This window comes from Hibiscus syriacus, unplaced genomic scaffold, assembly GCF_006381635.1.
Source record: "Hibiscus syriacus cultivar Baekdansim isolate YM2019G1 unplaced genomic scaffold, ASM638163v2 tig00110332_pilon, whole genome shotgun sequence".
NCBI classification, from domain to species: Eukaryota; Viridiplantae; Streptophyta; class Magnoliopsida; order Malvales; family Malvaceae; genus Hibiscus; species Hibiscus syriacus.
Window position 1 is genome coordinate 3,831,533 of NW_024062688.1, and position 17,974 is coordinate 3,849,506.

Below are 17,974 nucleotides of genomic sequence, written 5' to 3' on the forward strand. Positions count from 1 at the left end.
TTATTAAAATATTATTATATTATTATATTAATATTAAATATATAAATAATATTATTCATTATTAATAATTTAATAATATTATTTCTATGAAATTAATAAATAATATAAATTTTATTAATAATTTATTATATATTATTAAAATAAAAATATAATATCTTACATTATTATAATATAATTAATTGTTTTATTATAATATTAAAAAAATATTATATTATTAAAAATATTAATAAATATATTTTAAATATTTTAATAATTAATATTTTGATTAAAATGATATTAAAATATTTTATTAATATTAATTTCATAAAATAAAATTATTTTCGGTATTTATTCTTTGAAATGAAAAGTTCGGAAAATGACTTACGAAAAATCAGACTGTAAGTCATTTTACTGAAAATATAAAGAGAATTCTGTTGACCAGGAAAATGTTTTACGTTGATCAACTAGTTTTCCTCCAACTAAACACTGAAAAATAAAGAATATTTTCCAAAAAAAATTTTACGTTAAACAAACGGACCGTTCTACACCAAGAAAATGTTTTTGCCATATCCAGGCTTAATCAACGGAAATGTATGCCATATCCTGGCTATTTAATAGACTGTTGCTTGTTTGGTCTCCTCATATATCCAGCAGCAGTCTACGTGGATCCTCCGCGACGTCTTTAATGCGACGCAAGAAGTATACTGCTTCCCTTCCATCAACCAGTCGATGGCCGTATGTCAGCTTGATGTACATCATAAGCCTCGGAACAACTTCGCCACAACCATTGGACGGCTAACTATGGAGTGCATTCCCAGAATGGCCGACTGATAAAGTCGGAAAGAACAAACTGTTAGTAAAAACGAGAACTTGGAAGAAACATGTCGGATCTGGCATGTATGATTGTGAATACAATGCCATGTACCTGCAGTAAAACTTTGCGAACTGGCTGCAAAGCATCTCAACTGAGGAGGGTTTATAATTGGAGTACTTAAGAGGCTTCCATAAACACCGCCATTGGATATCGTGAATGAGCCTCCTGCCATCTCATCAATTGATAACGACCCATCATTTGCCTTCTTAACAAGGTCGTTTATCCCTTTCTCGATTTCAGCAAAGTTCATTCTGTCAGCATATCGGATAACTGGAACTACTAGCAGGGGCAGACCCAGGGGTTGCCAGGGGTAGCCCGGACAACCCCTCAAATTGTAAAGAACATTGATCAAATGATATTATTTTAGTATTTTTATATATATATATTTTGTGATTTTTAGGTAGAATTCTTATATTTCAGATAAATTCTTATAGAAAAAAAAATTTATACAACAAAATTGTCTACTTAGTGTTAATTTTTTCTAATTTTTTTTAATTAATACAAGTGTCACCTTTAATATTGTGCAACCCCTAAAAAAATTTATAAGAATTTTTTTGTGCAACCCCTGAATTTTTATCCTGGGTCCGCCCTGACTACAAGACCCTGGAGAGGCATGTCAAACAAAGCAGCCCCATTTCAGATACCGATGGAGAATTAGAAAGCAAAGCACAGTTGAGGGCTTTTGTACATTTTAAACAAAAAAGGTAGTGCAGAGTGCAGGCAGAGAATATCGAAAGCAACGATAAGTTCTTTTTTGTATCCTTCATGCTCGTTTTATGGTCCATGTAAAGTATAAATAACATGATCATGCAAATCCGAGAAAATTGGATGTCAGAATGTTGCTGCAGAAAGAAATCCCAACCACATTACTCAATCACTTTATATAGACTGATGGAAATTGCGACAGACCTTTGGGGTACCAACAGCATCACTGACATCGATATAATCTCTATATATTATGTCATCTGCATCAATTACAGCATTGACAATTGGTTGATTCTGAAGATCGCTAACAGCAGCCTGGGAGGAGATAAGACTACTCGAATGAAGATTGTATAATGTACACAGACACAAACTCTCATAAGCATTCTTTTGGTTAATGTTACCTTCACAAATCGTTATATTCCGAACGGAGCTTCATCAAACCGGTCCTGGTATCGTGTACTGAAGTAGAGAGCAAATGAGCAAAAACTAAATCAGTATCAGGTTAGAATAACATGAAACTTATGAAAGTTGAATATCCCAATAAAAGATGTGTATCCATTTCAAAATCCTACCAAAAGATTAATCTAATCCAAACAGCATAAATTTTATCTCTTGTGGAACCATAAGGACCAAAAGAACAAAGAGTGGTAATTCACATCCAACAACGGTAGGATAAGAAGGGATGGCAGTTACATATCAACTTCATTGAATGTCGTCAACATGGCGAAAGTGTTTTGAGAGTCCTTCAACCGTGTTGCAACACGCTTTCTAAGTCTAGTCATAGGGACCTGAAATCACATATTTCAGTAACAGCCAAAAATAAAAGAAGAATGATATGTCGAATTATATGTCCTATTATACTTACTCTCCTCTGCCTCTCTTTAGGAGGAAGTTGAGGTTCCTTAGCTGAAGGCTTGGAAGGAAGCAGAGCAGATGCTTTAGGCTTCTCTGTTTCTATTTTCATTGTTTTCGCAGGAGAAGGCTCGGAAACCGCCTGGTTAGACTTTCCTTCTGATGGAGCAACATGAGTTACGTCACCGGTTTTGAAATGACAGCTATCTTCGTACCTGGCTCCACAGTGTCGCTTACTTTGGCCACCAACTGGAAACCGATAAACATTAGTTTAAGATCAAATCAAGTATTAACTTTTCCTAAAACAGACCAGCATGTAAACTATCAGATATTTACCTGTTCAATTACACCAGCTTCCCGACTACTCACATCAATTGTCACCTATTTGTATCATATAAGGGGGGAAAGTCTTACTTATTCAGAATAAGAAGAAAAATATTATCTGACGGACAAAACTAAAGATGTGGATGCTTAGAAGGAAGTCACCTAACTAATAAGTACCTTATCGGTTTCTATTTGTGCAATTGGCTCATCTACTTCTACACGGTCACCAGGTTCTGCTCCCAAATCACAAAACATAAGACGTATTAGTGTTTTCACATCACATGCTTCTATAATAATCTCATGATGAGAAGTACATGCACAACATACGCTTCCAAAAGTTAGATGGAGAGCCATCGGTGATGGATTCCCCCATGAACGGAACAGCATCAACAAGTTCACCTTCACAGCCAAGCAGGAGCATTTGAGTTTAGGATCAGAATAAAAACTGATATAGAAGATATAGAATTTTGATTCCTTAATTTCTCATCACTAAAGTGGCGTTTGGTTCGCTGGAATATTTCTTAGGGAATTGAAATTTGTGAAGGAATTGAAATCTGTCAGGAATTGAAATCCAATTCCATATTATGTTTAGTTGACAGGAAATTGAATTGGAATTCAATTTCATATTCTGTTTGGTTTGCAGACATGCTAGATGAATTTGATTTCAGTAATGTAAAATGACATGATTGCCCTTCTTGTTTTTTTGCTTAATTTTAGTTTGTTTTATAAATTACATGTAACAATATATTATAAAATTTAAAAAATATTAAATTTTAATTTTATTGATTGATTGATTATTCATTTCAATAAATTATAAAAATCATGCTAATAAACATCATAAGTTAAAATCATCCAAATTACAGAACCTCCATCCGACCCGACCTGAGAACAAGGAAACCTCCATCCAAGACCCGACCCAACTCGACCAAAATAAAGTTTCACCCGATCCGACCTGAATATATGAATTAGAAACCAGACCAGACCCGAAATAATAAAAAAAATATTTTTATTCAATAAAAACGTGTCTTAATTGAAAAAAAATTATATATAGAGGGGTATTATTGTAATTATTCCTAAATATATAAGGTAAACTTATATATATTTTTGGGTTGGGTCGGGTATTTTTCATCCTAAACCCGAACCCGAATATCACACTTAAAAAAATGACCGACCCGACCAAAATAAAGTTTCACCCGACCCGACCCGAATATATGAATTAGAAACCCGACCCGAAATAATAAAAAAATTTATTCAATAAAAACAGTGACTTAATTGAAAAAAATTATATATAGAGGGGTATTATTGTAATTATTCTTAAATATATAAGGTAAAATTATATATTTTTCGGGTTGAGTCAGGTCGGATATTTTTCACCCTAAACCCGAATCTGACTCGACCCGAACCCGATTTTTTTTAAAAAAATCTGACCCGATCGGGTCAGGTCGGAACCCGTCGAGTCCGAATTGAGTGGCCATCCCTAATCCTAATCAAAATATATTAATAAATTACCAAAAGATTGATGAGAGTAGTATGGTCAAATTTCACATTCCCTCCAACAAGGGAATTGAATTCCATCATAGAATTGATGGAATTCACTTTCCCTCTGGAAAATTGAAGTCATGAGAGATTCTAATTCCCTTTCAAAACTTGAACCAAACATGGGGTAGAATTGGATTCCAATTTCCCCTAATTCTAAGGATTCCTGCAAACCAAACACCACCAAAAGTTTTGAAACATTTACAAATAAAGAAAAGAAGATATATAAGAAACTTACGGTGCATCGAGAATGAAGGAGATGAGTTGAGGGAGAAGGCGAAGTGGTTGTGGTTGTGGTTGGGGTTAGGATTTTAGGAGAGCCCATCTTTCGCCATGGAAGAGCAGTGGTAGTGAGAAGTTGCTTCAAAATTGCCATTAGAGAGAAAGTACTCGTACAATTTTCTTACAATATTACTAGATTATAGTTAATAAGTTATCTCAATCGGTATTGATTTGTTATTGATTTTTGAAATATTAAGTTCCAGCATTGTATATATATAGGTTACATGCCAAATTTGTCTAAGATTTTTTATATCATATTTCTTTTATTTTTTTTAAAAACTATATTTCCTTACTTTTGCTCTAAAACTTTTATTTTTTGTTTATTTAAAACAGAGAAACGAAAAATTTAAGGAAATATTTTATCTTTCATAAAAATTATAAAAAAAATGCTGTTTTTAAAAAATTATTTAGAGATTTAAATAAATCTATTGTAATTATGATAGTCATTTTTAAGTATTGACAATTTTGATAAAATTATATTTTAATAAAACTATATGTTTAATTATTTTTTTAAAAAATCATAAAACTATAAACAATTCATAGAAATCCTAAACTTAATCCAATAAATATATTTTATACATTTTTATTTTTTTAAAAAGAAAACTTACAATTTCGAAGAAGATTTAATTTTTTTAAAAATCAGATTTGATTTTTTTGATTTTTTTTTGTTGTTGAAAAAACCATCACAATATTTCTAATTGATTGATAGTGATTATCAGAAATGGACTGATAGAGTACTTGAAGTGCAGTCGTATTCTTGAAAATTTTATATAATTTAAATATTTTCTTTCAGAAGTTAAATTATCTATTTTAGCTTATAAATTTATCTAATATTTTAGATAAAAAAAAACAAAAGAACCTCGTGAAAGCTATAAAAAGAATATCTAATTTATTAATTTAATTTGAATCCTACAAAGATCTATTATGAAACGATCTTTCTACTTTATTTTTTTCTATTTGTCATACTAGAATTCAAACTCCTTAACTTTACTTAAAAAAATTAATTCATCATCCTATTACACTAACTAGTAGTTAATATTTGCCTCGAGACAAAAAAAATAGATTATATCATCAAAATTTAATTAAATTATTTTTAGCAAATCAATTTTAAATTATTTATATAATAATTAAATTTGCTTTACTTTTTTTTAAATATAATTTATCTATTTATATTAATATTTAATAATGAAATCAATATCAAATAATTTTTTTTGATTAAATCAATTTTGATAATTTGAGTGCTCATTGTAAATGTTGTGAAGATCAATTTAAAATTTAAAATGCGTGGTGCAATCAAATAACATAACACTAACAAGTAAGTTTAAAAAATTTGATTATATGACAATTTTAGTAAGACAAACTATTTAGATTTCGGAAGAATCAAGCTCCATTTGCTTTTTGAAAATATTTTCTATATCATTATATTTTAGAAACTAAAAAATATATTTAATAAATAAAAATAAAATTTTATTTTCAATAATAAAAATGTGATAACACAATTGACTGTCTATTTTTTGTAATAAAAATATGGTAAATAAAATATTTCTTTTACGTTTATATGAAATCAATCTAATGACACACAGATATAATAATTAAAAATTATTGAGAAAAATATAGTGTTTACATGATTCAAACCCACTTAAATTAAAAACTTTTATTTTCAATTTTACAAAATATTTTTAATGAAAATAATTTTTAGTTTTGAAAAAATATTTTTAAGACTAATTTTTAATTTTTTAAACAGCATTTTTTTTAAATCAAACTAACTTTAGTACCGGAAACTTGAGAGAGTTCTTTTTAAATCAAACATTAGTACCGGAAATATGAGAGAGCGTAGTATATTTTCGCAAAATATCTTGATTTCGTATATTTAAAGTTCAAAATCTACTTGAATTCAAGTTTGAACAAACCTCAAGTTTTGATTTTAATTGAGTTAAGAAAAAAAAATTCAAGTTTAAGCTAATTTTCAATTTTCAATTTAAATTTTCAATCTTTAATTTTGAGTTAGCTTAAAAACTTTAAGCAGAAAGTTAACTTAAATTTATCACTTTCGTCTCTATCATATTTTCGTATCAATTTAACGCTCAAAATTACTCAATTGTATCATTCTATATCCTAACCCTTACTTAAAACCTTAAATTATAAACCCTAATCCCCAACTCTATAACTTATAAATCATTAACTCAACTTAGAGTTTATAAATCATAAATCCTACCTTAGGATTTATAATTTAAAGTTTTAAATGAGGGATAGAGTATTAAATAATACAATTAAACAACTTTAAAGACTTGATACAAAAATACAATAGAGTGATAAATTAAATCTACTAGAAGGGCAACGATAACCCTTAACTTATAATTTTAAACCCGTGAGCTTTCGAATCGAACTTCAACTTTTGATTTCGAATTTAAATCAAACTTCATAATTTTAAACTTACAAAGTTTCAAGTTGAGTCAGATTCAATAATACTCAAACTCCACTCGACTCATTTACAACTTTACTCCAAATTATCTGATCTCACGCCGAAAGCATCAATGGTTGTAATAGGCAGGGTAGATAAACATAACGCCGACTGAGAAAGGAGTGAGGGCATTAATCCCACACCAAAAAGGAGAGAATGCGCTGAAATTTAAAAGTAATGGCATTGCACAATCTATAAAATGTCTTTCGGTAAGATGATAATAGTAAAAAATTACCAAAATGGCTAATCAAAACGCTTCAAACTCAACTACAAGAACAGTAACATATATAATTGGTTCTTACAGGCTTTAAAATCCATAGATATAGAGCTAATTATAGGGTCCAAAAACCTCAAAAGGTATAAAGTTTCAAAACTCAAAGGGAAAAATAAACAAGAATGAAGCACGACAAACAAACTACAAAGTTTGACTTGCTATCTCTAGACATTTGAGCTTTCCTACTATAGCAGTTTTTCAATCAATACCTCTAAGCTTGAGCACCGAGTTCAAGGAGCAGAGTGTGGTTAACTGCATTGGAAGATGGCCCAACAAATTGAATAGGACCTGATACCCAAATACATTGAGGAAAAAGTTAAAGACAGACAAATTATACAAATATACACGAAAAGAATGTCAAGTATATAAAATTCAACACCAACCAGGACTAATGTAGCAGTTTTTAAGGGCCCATTCCTCCCGCATGGAAGCAAATTTCTTGTACGGTGCACCTGCATATTCGTCATAACAAACACCTTGTGGCCTCATGATCTTGAATAGTGTAAACAAAACAACACTGGCAAAATAAGAAATCTGCATATCTTACCATCCAATTCTACCATTGCCTTCTTGATAACAGGCTTGAATTTACCTGCAAATCATTTCAATGTCAATCTTGTGTTCAAATTTGAGAAGAAATTAACCGAAAGATGCGTGCACATGAAGGCAAGATAATTTCTGAAGACCGTTGTTTAGTTTAAGAAGAGAAAGGTCACAAAATTGGCATCACTATAATATGGTGTATGCTTTTGTTCCGAATTACATTTTACTTGCTAAAAGCCTCTCTATACTAAAATTATACTAAAATCTAAAGTGCATTCTAATAGTGTTCTTCCATTTTTTGTAGGTTTATTTTACTCGTCAAGTGTATTCTAAAATTAACAGAGCAAAATGTAAACCTACAAAACAAAACTAAATGTACAATATGAGGTCATGTAAATCCTAAAAAGTGTTCTTCACCAGGATAAATTAACAAAGGAAATAAGAAATGGAAGTTCTAAGTTGATTGAAGTGATAGGCTGAAGAGTAACCCTACCATGTCTCCTCTCCACGTCCATCATTGATGTAAGAGCAGTCCCTCCAACAGTCCATTCTTCAACAGGGGCACACAAGTTTCCAACCTGATAACATTACAAAATGAAAAAAAATACAACAATTTAAACATTAAATTTAAATGGCCAATTGAATATAAATATCAACGCATAAGCAAAAGGGTTGGATGGTGGCAAGAAGGCAGCGGAAGGGATGAAAACAAACCGATGATATCAATCCAGTTTTTCCACTGTGGAGGAGAGCTCCAGCACCATATCCCAATGCATAGCAGTATGAGGCATCAAAGTTAGTTGGCAAACCGCATCTTCCTTCATAACTGAAAATTATAAAATCAGATAAGAAACACACTTTATGGATCAAGTCACTCAGCACTAAGGTTTAAACCTACAAAAAAATGACATTTCAGGACAGATAGCGATTAGTACCCAAAGAAATGTGACTGTCCTTTAAAATCAGCTTTATAGGAACCTTCCTGCTTCCTCTTCTCTAATTCTGTTTCAACCATTTGAATGAGCATTTTCTCTGTTTCTATTTTGGCAACCTAATGTATAAAAAGAACAGATATTAAATTGTGAATTTGGAAACCATGAAATAGTTCCGCAAACAAAGATAAGCAGAGGAACATCATTACAAGGTAAATACCTGAACATTTCCATGTGGATCCCTTTCAAGCATCAATTGTTCTTGAATAGCTTGAGGTAAGAAATCAAAAAGCTTTAGAGACTGATCGGTAAGTTTCTTTTTCCATAGGCCATCTACATCAACAATGTCATGTGCCAGAATTTCATTTAGTTCAGCAATAAGCTGCTGGACCTGAAAGCACACGGAAGCATGCATATCAATCAAGTAGTACACATGCAGATGTTTGCATATAGCAAAGCATTACATTTCCCAACTATAAATCATTATGAGAATGAAATAAATAATCTGATAAAAAAAAAAAGATCAGCTGATGATGAGCAATACCTCAGGAATGAAGTCAATGAGACCTTCAGGAATGAGAATCACACCATAGTTGTACCCAAGTTCAGCACGTTTGCAAATGACATCAACCATGTAGTCTGTTACATTTTTAAGCGTCAACTTCTTGGCAGCAACCTGCAACAAATATACATTGATCAACTATGAATCTGTACAGAAAGCTTTTTATCCAAGTATCTTCAGGACCTGTTACTTGGACTTGGTGGTGATAATGGAAATGTGTGTGCATCAGACATAGGTATGCTGAATTTTTTAATTTTTTATTGTTTTGGAGAATCATACCCTCAAACCCATATCCAAGATGTAGCCAATAAGGGTAACATACCCCATACAAAATTTTACCAACCATTTATCTTCAATTAATCATTAAAAAACCTAAAACTCAAAAAAAAAAATAGAAAACTTATTTGATAACGTACAAAGACAATGTCCTAAAACAGTTGAACTGTAGACCTTCAAATTTATTGGTCACACAAACAACAAAAACTGTCAAAGAGATAAGAATAGTTTATAAAATACCTCTTCTCCAATAATAGTAATGTTAGGATGAGTTTGCAAGGCACACTCCAAAGTAATGTGTGAAGCTGCACGCCCCATGAGCCGCACAACTACACAGACAGGGGAATTGAACAGTGTAATAAACATATATAATCATAGTATAGCAAGAGTCAGCGAAGCCATGTTTATCCTAAACTATCTTGAAAAGTACACGTACACAAGTGTTTTACTTGTATGAACGAACAAAACAACCCAAAAAGTAGTCAATCACACATGCGATATGTATGAACATTTTAAACAGGTTCATGTAATTTGAAAGCTTTAAGCACTTACAGTGGTAATATTTTCCAGTTGATCGTGCATCAATCATTACATTCCCAATCATTTCAGCATATATCTATAAGAAGATAAGCAACCATGAGTGCATATCTAACCAGTGGAATATACAGCAAAAGGGTCTCCAAGAACAACTTGCAAAAATGATATAAAGAAACTATAATTACAATTATAAAATGTGAATGCAAATATAGCCTTACCTTGCAAGCAGTATCGAACCCAAAACTTGTGGGAACCTCTTTGCATTTCAAATCACCATCGATGGTTTTTGGGCATCCAATCACTCGAGTTTTCAAATTTTTACCCCTAATGGACAAGTTGTAGAAACTATATATAAGCATATTATATCATTATACGTCAACAATTAAAATTTTCTCTAACTGTACCTGAAGTTTTCTGCAAGGAGGCAAGCATTTGTGTTTGAGTCATCCCCACCAATAACAACAAGCCCATCCAAATCAAGCTTCGATGTTGTTTCTTCAGCTTGCTTAAACTGAAAATGGTACCCACATAAGTCGGCCACTATCAGTAAAACTAAATAACTAGAAGTAAATACAGACAAAATGTTACCTGCTCAGGAGTTTCAATCTTATCTCTCCCACTGCGTATCATATCAAAGCCGCCCTGGTTAGAATAAATAAAGAAACACAATTGTTAGGACTTAGGAACTCTGCTTTAAGGGTCAGCACAAATGTTGTAATGGATAGATGCAAAGCTAAAATCAATCAGCGTGAGACAAATGAAAACATAGATATGCTAATATTGGACATAAAAACCTGTAATGTAGGTGGCATGGCAATATGTCATGCCATGATCACATAGTTAAGCTGAAGCTATGTTACTATATACTCGCACCAATAATTTACAAGATAATATAGAAATTCCAAAACAATCAAAATCCCCAACAGCAGCAGTTACTAACAGACACTGGATATTTAAGTATGCACTGCTTAAGGCGTCATTTGGTTTCTTTCGCTAGTTGCTTTTGCTTCTTAACATTTAAATTTCTACAAAAACCAGCAAATGATACCTGATTTCTGTAAGGGTAAATATAATCTGCACTCAATTCTATGTATTTGCACTTCATGATCCCGGCAGGACCTCCCCTAAAACCATACAAAATGCTACCTTTCGCGCGATCCTGCAAGTAATCTATCATTCCAAATAAAGAAATAAATCATTTTACTTCCATTAGCACATGTATCAAACTCCTAAAGCAACTTGCAATGTTATTGAAACAATGTAACTGAGGAAAAAAAAAGACTAACCGAAGATTCCAGAAATCACATTGTGACCTCCAGGTGCCTGTCCTCCAGATAAAACGACACCGATCTTCAACTTCTGATCAGATCCAACACTGTCAACTCCGTTTGGCACTAGCATCGCCGAGGGTTGCCCAAACAAATTCGGAAACAGCTTTGCGATCTCATCTGCCAAATATTTCAATTTTAAAAAGAGCGGTATTCCAGTTCAGTGAACTGAACCAAAGACAACTTTTTACTTGCATGATTATGCAGATATATATAAAGAAGATGGATCGAAAATGAAAAACGTGAATAAAGAAATAACGAGAGAAGATGGAATAACCAGGGTTGCCGGCGGCGGAGCTAGGGGGACCATCAACAATTTTGAAGGGGTTTCTAAGAACATAAGGGAGAGGAAGAGCGTGATCGATACGATTCGTTTGAACCTCACTGTAAACGGCGGCAAAACGTCCGGAGATCGGCGATGATTTTAAGGCGGCGACATCGCCGTTAGTGTCCAAAGACGGAGACATCTCTTTTTTAGCTTGAGGAGTGTATAATTTGGTGGTTATACCTAACTGCTTTTCAGTGGCGAGTGAATCTATCAGATTTGTCCTGGGTCATTTTAAAGTCAAAGAAAAGGGTGATAACGTCATTTTAGGTTAGTATATACAGCGCTTGGGAGACTCCGCCTCTGGAAAATGTATTTGTTTGCCCATTGAAATCTGTGGTATTTTTGGAATTTGCTCACGAAACGACATTGGATCACGTAGTTTTAAGGTCCAGTAACGAATGAAGTTGGAGCAGAAGGGAAGCTGAGTCAGGATAAGCACGACGATGTTGGACTACCCATGGTTTTTAAGATATATGAAAAAAAAATATTATTAAATATTTATCAAAATTATATGATAAGTATTTATATATTAAATTGTATAATATATTTAATTAAAGTTATTATACATAAATCTATAATATAAGAAAAAATAATTGAGTTGGTGTAGGAATTGTTATTATTTCTTGAGGTCTCAAGTTTTAACATACTAGATGTATGAGCTTTCAATGTCAAATGATTGAGATTATATTTAAACATATATTGTCTTATATCTATCACAAATTAATAAAAAGAAATAAGTTGGTGTAAAATTTTAATTTTATATCTCATGAAATTAGTTAAAACCTTATTAAAATCACAAATAAAACAAAATAAAAGGTGTTTAATTTTAAAAATATTATTATTTAAAAAATATAAAAGAAAAATTAACATGTCATATATATATATATATATTAAACTATTAATTAATGATGATAGTTTATTAATCTCTTGAAAGATTAAAATATTCATTGTTAGTGTACTAAAATATGTATCTCTAATAAAATCAATTACTAAAAAGATAATGGTTAGTTTGAAATTTACTTCTATATCTTAAAATTTAACTTGTTCTTATCAATTAGTAATTTTTTGAACAATTATCAATTAGTAACTGAACTAACGAAATTAGGTATTAGATTATTTTATGTCAAAGATTCAAAGGTATTAGATTATTTAAATAATATTGGAGATATAAATTTAATATTTTAAATAAAAGAAACTGAATTTAATGAAATAATAGAATCAAATATAGATGATTATAAAAAATAATTTATTCTTTAAAATAATACAAATTAATTAAACATTAAGTGTCATGTATTTTATATATACAACCTTACTATAAATATAGGAATTATCAAATTTGGTGGATGGGAGGATTTTATCATTACCTAACCCTAGCCCTTATTTTGATTTGGTGGAATGGCATATTGACATATTACATTATTAGATGTATGGGTAAACTACACATTTAGTATTTAAACTATTAGTTTTAGTTTGTTTTAGTATCTAAACTTTTATTTTTTTTAAATCATACTTAACGTTTAGTTTTCAATTCATTTTTGTACCCGTTGTTAAAAATTTAATGCCTTTAGTACCTAAACTATCAGTTTGATCCGTTTTAGTACCTAAACTTTCAATTTTTTTCAAAATTTAACGTTAAATTTTAAACATGGAACTAAAATGAAACAAAGATTATATTTTAGGTATGATTTTGAAGAAAAAAAATTAAAACTTTAGGTACTAAAATGATCAAAATTGATAATTTAAGTACTAAACATGTAATTTACCCTAGATGTATTTATTTGTATTAGGAAAAAATTTCTACCAGTCCGTAGCATTGTAAATTATAAATTTAATCTATGTATTTAATTATTTTTAATTATTAGATGTTGATCGAAGGTGATCGACTATGACGATGATGAGTGAAGACCGATAACATGAGATTTTGGTTGAATTCAAGGATCATATTGATATTTTAGTTAAAATTTAGGTGGTAAATGATATTTTAACTAAAATTTAGAGTCAAACTAGTATTTTATCTAAAGTTTATGGGTCAAATTATTGTGTTGGAAATCGGGGCAAAGAAAACAACAAACATTCAAAAAATTACCTCGACCAATCCTAGGATCTCATGCATATCATACTAGCTGCAGTAAAATAAAGTCGTGAGATTACCTTAATCTCTTATTTGAAAATCCTATGAAGTTGTGTTTGATTCTCTTTAGATTTTTAAAATGTTGCATTTCTGAAAGACGATCACTCTATACAAGTATCCACATGTGAACGAATGAAGAATGGTTATATAATGCTAGTTCAAATGTATTTTTCTCAAAAATGTTTTTTTTTGTTATGGACAGTTGTGAAAGATTAACCTGTAACCCTAATCATATATCACGTGTATATATATATATATGATTTAGTTAGGATTAATTAATCCTTCATTTTTTAAAAATCATATTTAATTTAAAATTATTTTAAATTAAATGATAAAATAAATATTATTTTTCTAAAATATTTTTAAATAAATAATAGAAGATTTCTTATTTGATAAGAAAATCAAATTCATCCAAATACTAATATTATTTAACTACATTATTTATTTAATATTATTTCTAAATCAAAAAAGAAATAATAATAAACACAATATTCTATCAAAATAATATGAATTTAACTTATTTAAATTCAAATAATAAATAATATATTATAATATAATTTAAAATAATCTCATTATCTTAAATTATCATTTATAATAATAACCACGACAATTCTTATTCATTCTAAGTGTGCGACCCTATATGTTCAGTTAACTTTAGCAGTAGATAAAATCACATTTGATCATAAAAGTCATTAGTGACCTCTAGCAAGATATTACAACTACCCAAGTTAAATGAAAAGCTCATGATCTAAGACAATCTTAATACAACTTATGTCATAATCCTTTTATCTCATGATATCTTGATATAATATAAGATATGAAAAATGTCAACTTTATATCGCTCTATCTTCAATTTCTAAATATCTAATTGAACTGATTAAATAAATGATATTAATCTCTATCAACTCATTTAAGCACGGCCATGCATTTTTCTGTCTCACCCATCGAGGGGCATTAAGATATCCCTTTTTTGATAAGAGAGATAAATTTCATCTTAACCACTTACATCTCACTAAATGTTCCTTGTCATGTTCAAGCACAACCTTTATAATTATCCGATTAAAGACAATGTTTAACTATGCTAAAACGTAATAATCATCATATTGAGAACTGTAGTAATTCCAAGTCTAAGGATTTGATGACATAATTTTTCTGAAATTAATATAAATTTTTAATTCGTGTATTAATCTCAAAACGAGTCGATTCAATATCCGTTCTCAACAAATACATATAAATTTGGTTTGAATATCATTCACATAATCAAGTGGTGCATTAATGTTCACATCGTGCTTAATTCTTGAATGAAAGTATGCGAATGTACTTGAAGCTTTAAACGACTTAAAACGAATATTTCATGGTCAAGAGTGTTGTCTTGTGGTTATAAATGGTTTGGGTCTCAATAATAAGAGTATGAGACTTGAGAGGTTTTCTAAAATCATTTAACCATTTTTCATGCATGGTATCAAAATCGAGGAAGATGTGTTAAAATCAACATCTCAACCCATTTTGGGTATAAAATTAGAAGTGGGGTTTCGATGCCAACTATTGATATAATTTATCATAACATAAATATGAAATATTTATTGTATTAATCCAATATATAAATAATCTAAATAAGAGTATTATATAAAATATACAACGGATACATGAATTATAAAAAAAAAAAGACTTGTATGAATTGTCTACAGAAATTTTATCAATGGAGACAAAAGTTTGAATTTTTATAACAAAGATTCTAATCAATGTTTGGTGATTATGATGACCTAATTAACAAATAAAGCTCAAATCTCACCGGAAACAGGACATTGTACGGCTCATTTGAGCTTAACATCATTATACACCGATGAACCATTAATAAATAATAAAAATATAAATCTGATTTAATACCTAAAATGACCGCTCGAGTTTAGCAAAATTCTCATTTTAAATTTTTTATTATTTCTTGGATTAGTATGACCCTTTAGCTTTTATTTTCGTCTTTTGACATTTTTATTTGAAAATTGATGATGTGATTTAAATTTTATTGTGTAAAAAAGTAAAAATACTAAAATTCTAAAAAAATCATAATTTTTTTCTTAAAATCAGAATTTATTAAAAGATCTAAAAATTGTTTTTTTTACATCTTTCTATTTGTAGAATTTGTATATTTTCTAAAGCTTTTATATTTTTAAAATATTTAAGCATAGTTGTAATTGTTTTGAAAATTATTAATTCAAAAAATATGATCTTTTAGTAATTTTCTAGATATTTTTAAAATTTTATGATTCTATTTAAATTTTAAAAATTTAAAATAAAAAGAAATTAAAGCATAAAAAATCTAAAAAAAAAATTAAAATCCAGAATTTAGTAAAAGAATAAAAAAAATTGTTATAATTTTTATATTTTAGAAATTTCATTTACACTTTTTTATATTTTTAAAAAATTAAATATAATTAAATTATTAAAAAATGAACTCAAACAATATAAATACTAAATTTATATTTTTTTGGGTAAAGAAAGTATGATTAAGGAACATCATACACATGAAGAGTTCTGTGTGACTCATTAAAACCCTCTCCAATCTAAGTGGAGGAAAGAGTACACACCCAACTCCCAAAAAACAAAACCAAACTTAGAACACAACCAAACATAACATCATCATTACTTAATAACGGTAAAACCCCTGCCTGAGGATGCTCAAGATAATGAACCCCAAAATCATCCGCGACGACCAACTTAGTCAAATGATCCGCCGCACAATTACTCTAGCGAGAAATGTACTGAAAACGAACACACCAATTCCTCTGCAGAATAGCATGGATACGGACAAGAATAGATAGCGTACCACCCCCGATACGATTCGGCTGGAGAAGATGAAGAGCCTGCTGACAATCCAACTCAACTTCAACCTAACGAGAACCTCTCTCCCATGCACATGATAGACCAACTAACACTCTTCATAATTCCGCTTCCACAACCGTACAAATGCCTATATATTTGTAGAAACCCACAATCCACCGCCCTTGGCAATCCCGAAAAACCCCACCACAAGTTGTAGCGCCTTCACCTGGATGTCGTCCCTCATCCGAGTTCAATTTAATCCAACCAGTCAAAGTTCGCTTCCATTAAATCACGTTCTCACCGGAATGCGTGTGAGGAGCCATCGACAGCTGACCATGCACCACTTCCTGTCGAGCCAGAGTACATAGCAGGTGCAGTCGCTTGCTCCTTTCCATAATAACGCCATTATCGTCGAGCTTGTTATTAAACATCCTGTCGTTCCTATCAAGCCATATATACCAAAGAAGTGCACCAAATAAAATGTCCCAAGTTGGTGAGACATCTGCGAGATTCACAAGCAACCAGGTATTTAATTCTGAAGATACGAACTCATCTAACTTATCCGCACGTACAAAGAATGTAACCGTGAACAACTGCGAAATACCGCGAAATACGTGATACACATCTTCAATGGCCAGATTACACACAGGGCAGTGTTCGTCGGTGGAAAAATGTCGATACGCTGAGAATTCGTCATAAGCTTCCTCGAACAAGCAAGCCATAAAAAGACTTTGATTTTCTACACTCCACGAAAGCTATTAATCACTCTCCATAATCGATCATCGCATTCAACAACAGGCCCAGATAGGACTCTATATGTTGTCTTAACCGAGAAATGCATGTCTGAACTCACCTGCCACCCTATGTAGTCACCGAAAGCCAAGGCTAATGGTCCCCTTGTAGCAGCAATGCGAATAAGGATATGCAGGGGGAGGACATGTATGAAAATAGCCCACCTTCACGTACCATCACCAGCCCCCATATCTGCCACTGTACCATGTCAAACGAGGTGAGCTTCTTGAACAGAGAAATACACGATCAACGGATCTGCCCCGCCAGTCACTGATCCCGCCAAAATTCAATGGAACGCCCGTCACCAACACAATGGACGATATTATCACGCACATCACCCCAAACCATACATATGCATTTCCAAATCCGGGACCAATTTTGACCACTCAACTCCTCCAGAATCAAATCCAAACACTAATACTTCGACCGTAAGAAATG

The 17,974-nt window shown here is 31.0% G+C and overlaps 1 protein-coding gene, 1 long non-coding RNA gene and 1 pseudogene across 2 annotated transcripts; 1 reads left to right on the forward strand and 2 right to left on the reverse strand.

Annotated features, from left to right (window-relative positions):
• Window positions 1–2,083: 2,083 nt before the first annotated feature.
• On the reverse strand, window positions 2,084–3,151 carry LOC120119446 (annotated as a pseudogene).
• A 4,244-nt stretch (window positions 3,152–7,395) lies between these two features.
• Window positions 7,396–12,014, reverse strand: LOC120119443 (pyrophosphate--fructose 6-phosphate 1-phosphotransferase subunit beta-like). Its single transcript, XM_039139259.1, has 16 exons — window positions 11,743–12,014; window positions 11,424–11,585; window positions 11,186–11,307; window positions 10,726–10,779; window positions 10,542–10,648; window positions 10,356–10,461; window positions 10,153–10,216; window positions 9,841–9,929; window positions 9,307–9,438; window positions 8,983–9,153; window positions 8,766–8,881; window positions 8,545–8,656; window positions 8,324–8,408; window positions 7,835–7,879; window positions 7,671–7,739; window positions 7,396–7,575 (listed from the first exon to the last, which is right to left on the reverse strand). Exons 1-16 carry the CDS (start codon window positions 11,930–11,932, stop codon window positions 7,499–7,501), a joined length of 1,701 nt encoding a protein of 566 aa, XP_038995190.1. The 5' UTR covers window positions 11,933–12,014; the 3' UTR covers window positions 7,396–7,498.
• On the forward strand, window positions 10,736–11,308 carry LOC120119447. The gene is made up of 2 exons (XR_005515829.1): window positions 10,736–10,782; window positions 11,135–11,308. It is a non-coding gene; the product is annotated as an uncharacterized LOC120119447 (long non-coding RNA).
• Window positions 12,015–17,974: the final 5,960 nt, after the last annotated feature.

Excerpts from the sequence above, each read along its gene's own strand:
- LOC120119443 (XM_039139259.1), bottom strand. The coding sequence starts at position 11,932 with ATGTCTCCGTCTTTGGACACTAACGGCGATGTCGCCGCCTTAAAATCA. Across the intron at positions 9,439-9,840 it reads TTACTATTATTGGAGAAGAG|GTTGCTGCCAAGAAGTTGAC; the intron begins GTATTTTATAAA and ends TATTTGTTGCAG. Across the intron at positions 7,880-8,323 it reads GGACGTGGAGAGGAGACATG|GTAAATTCAAGCCTGTTATC; the intron begins GTAGGGTTACTC and ends AATGATTTGCAG.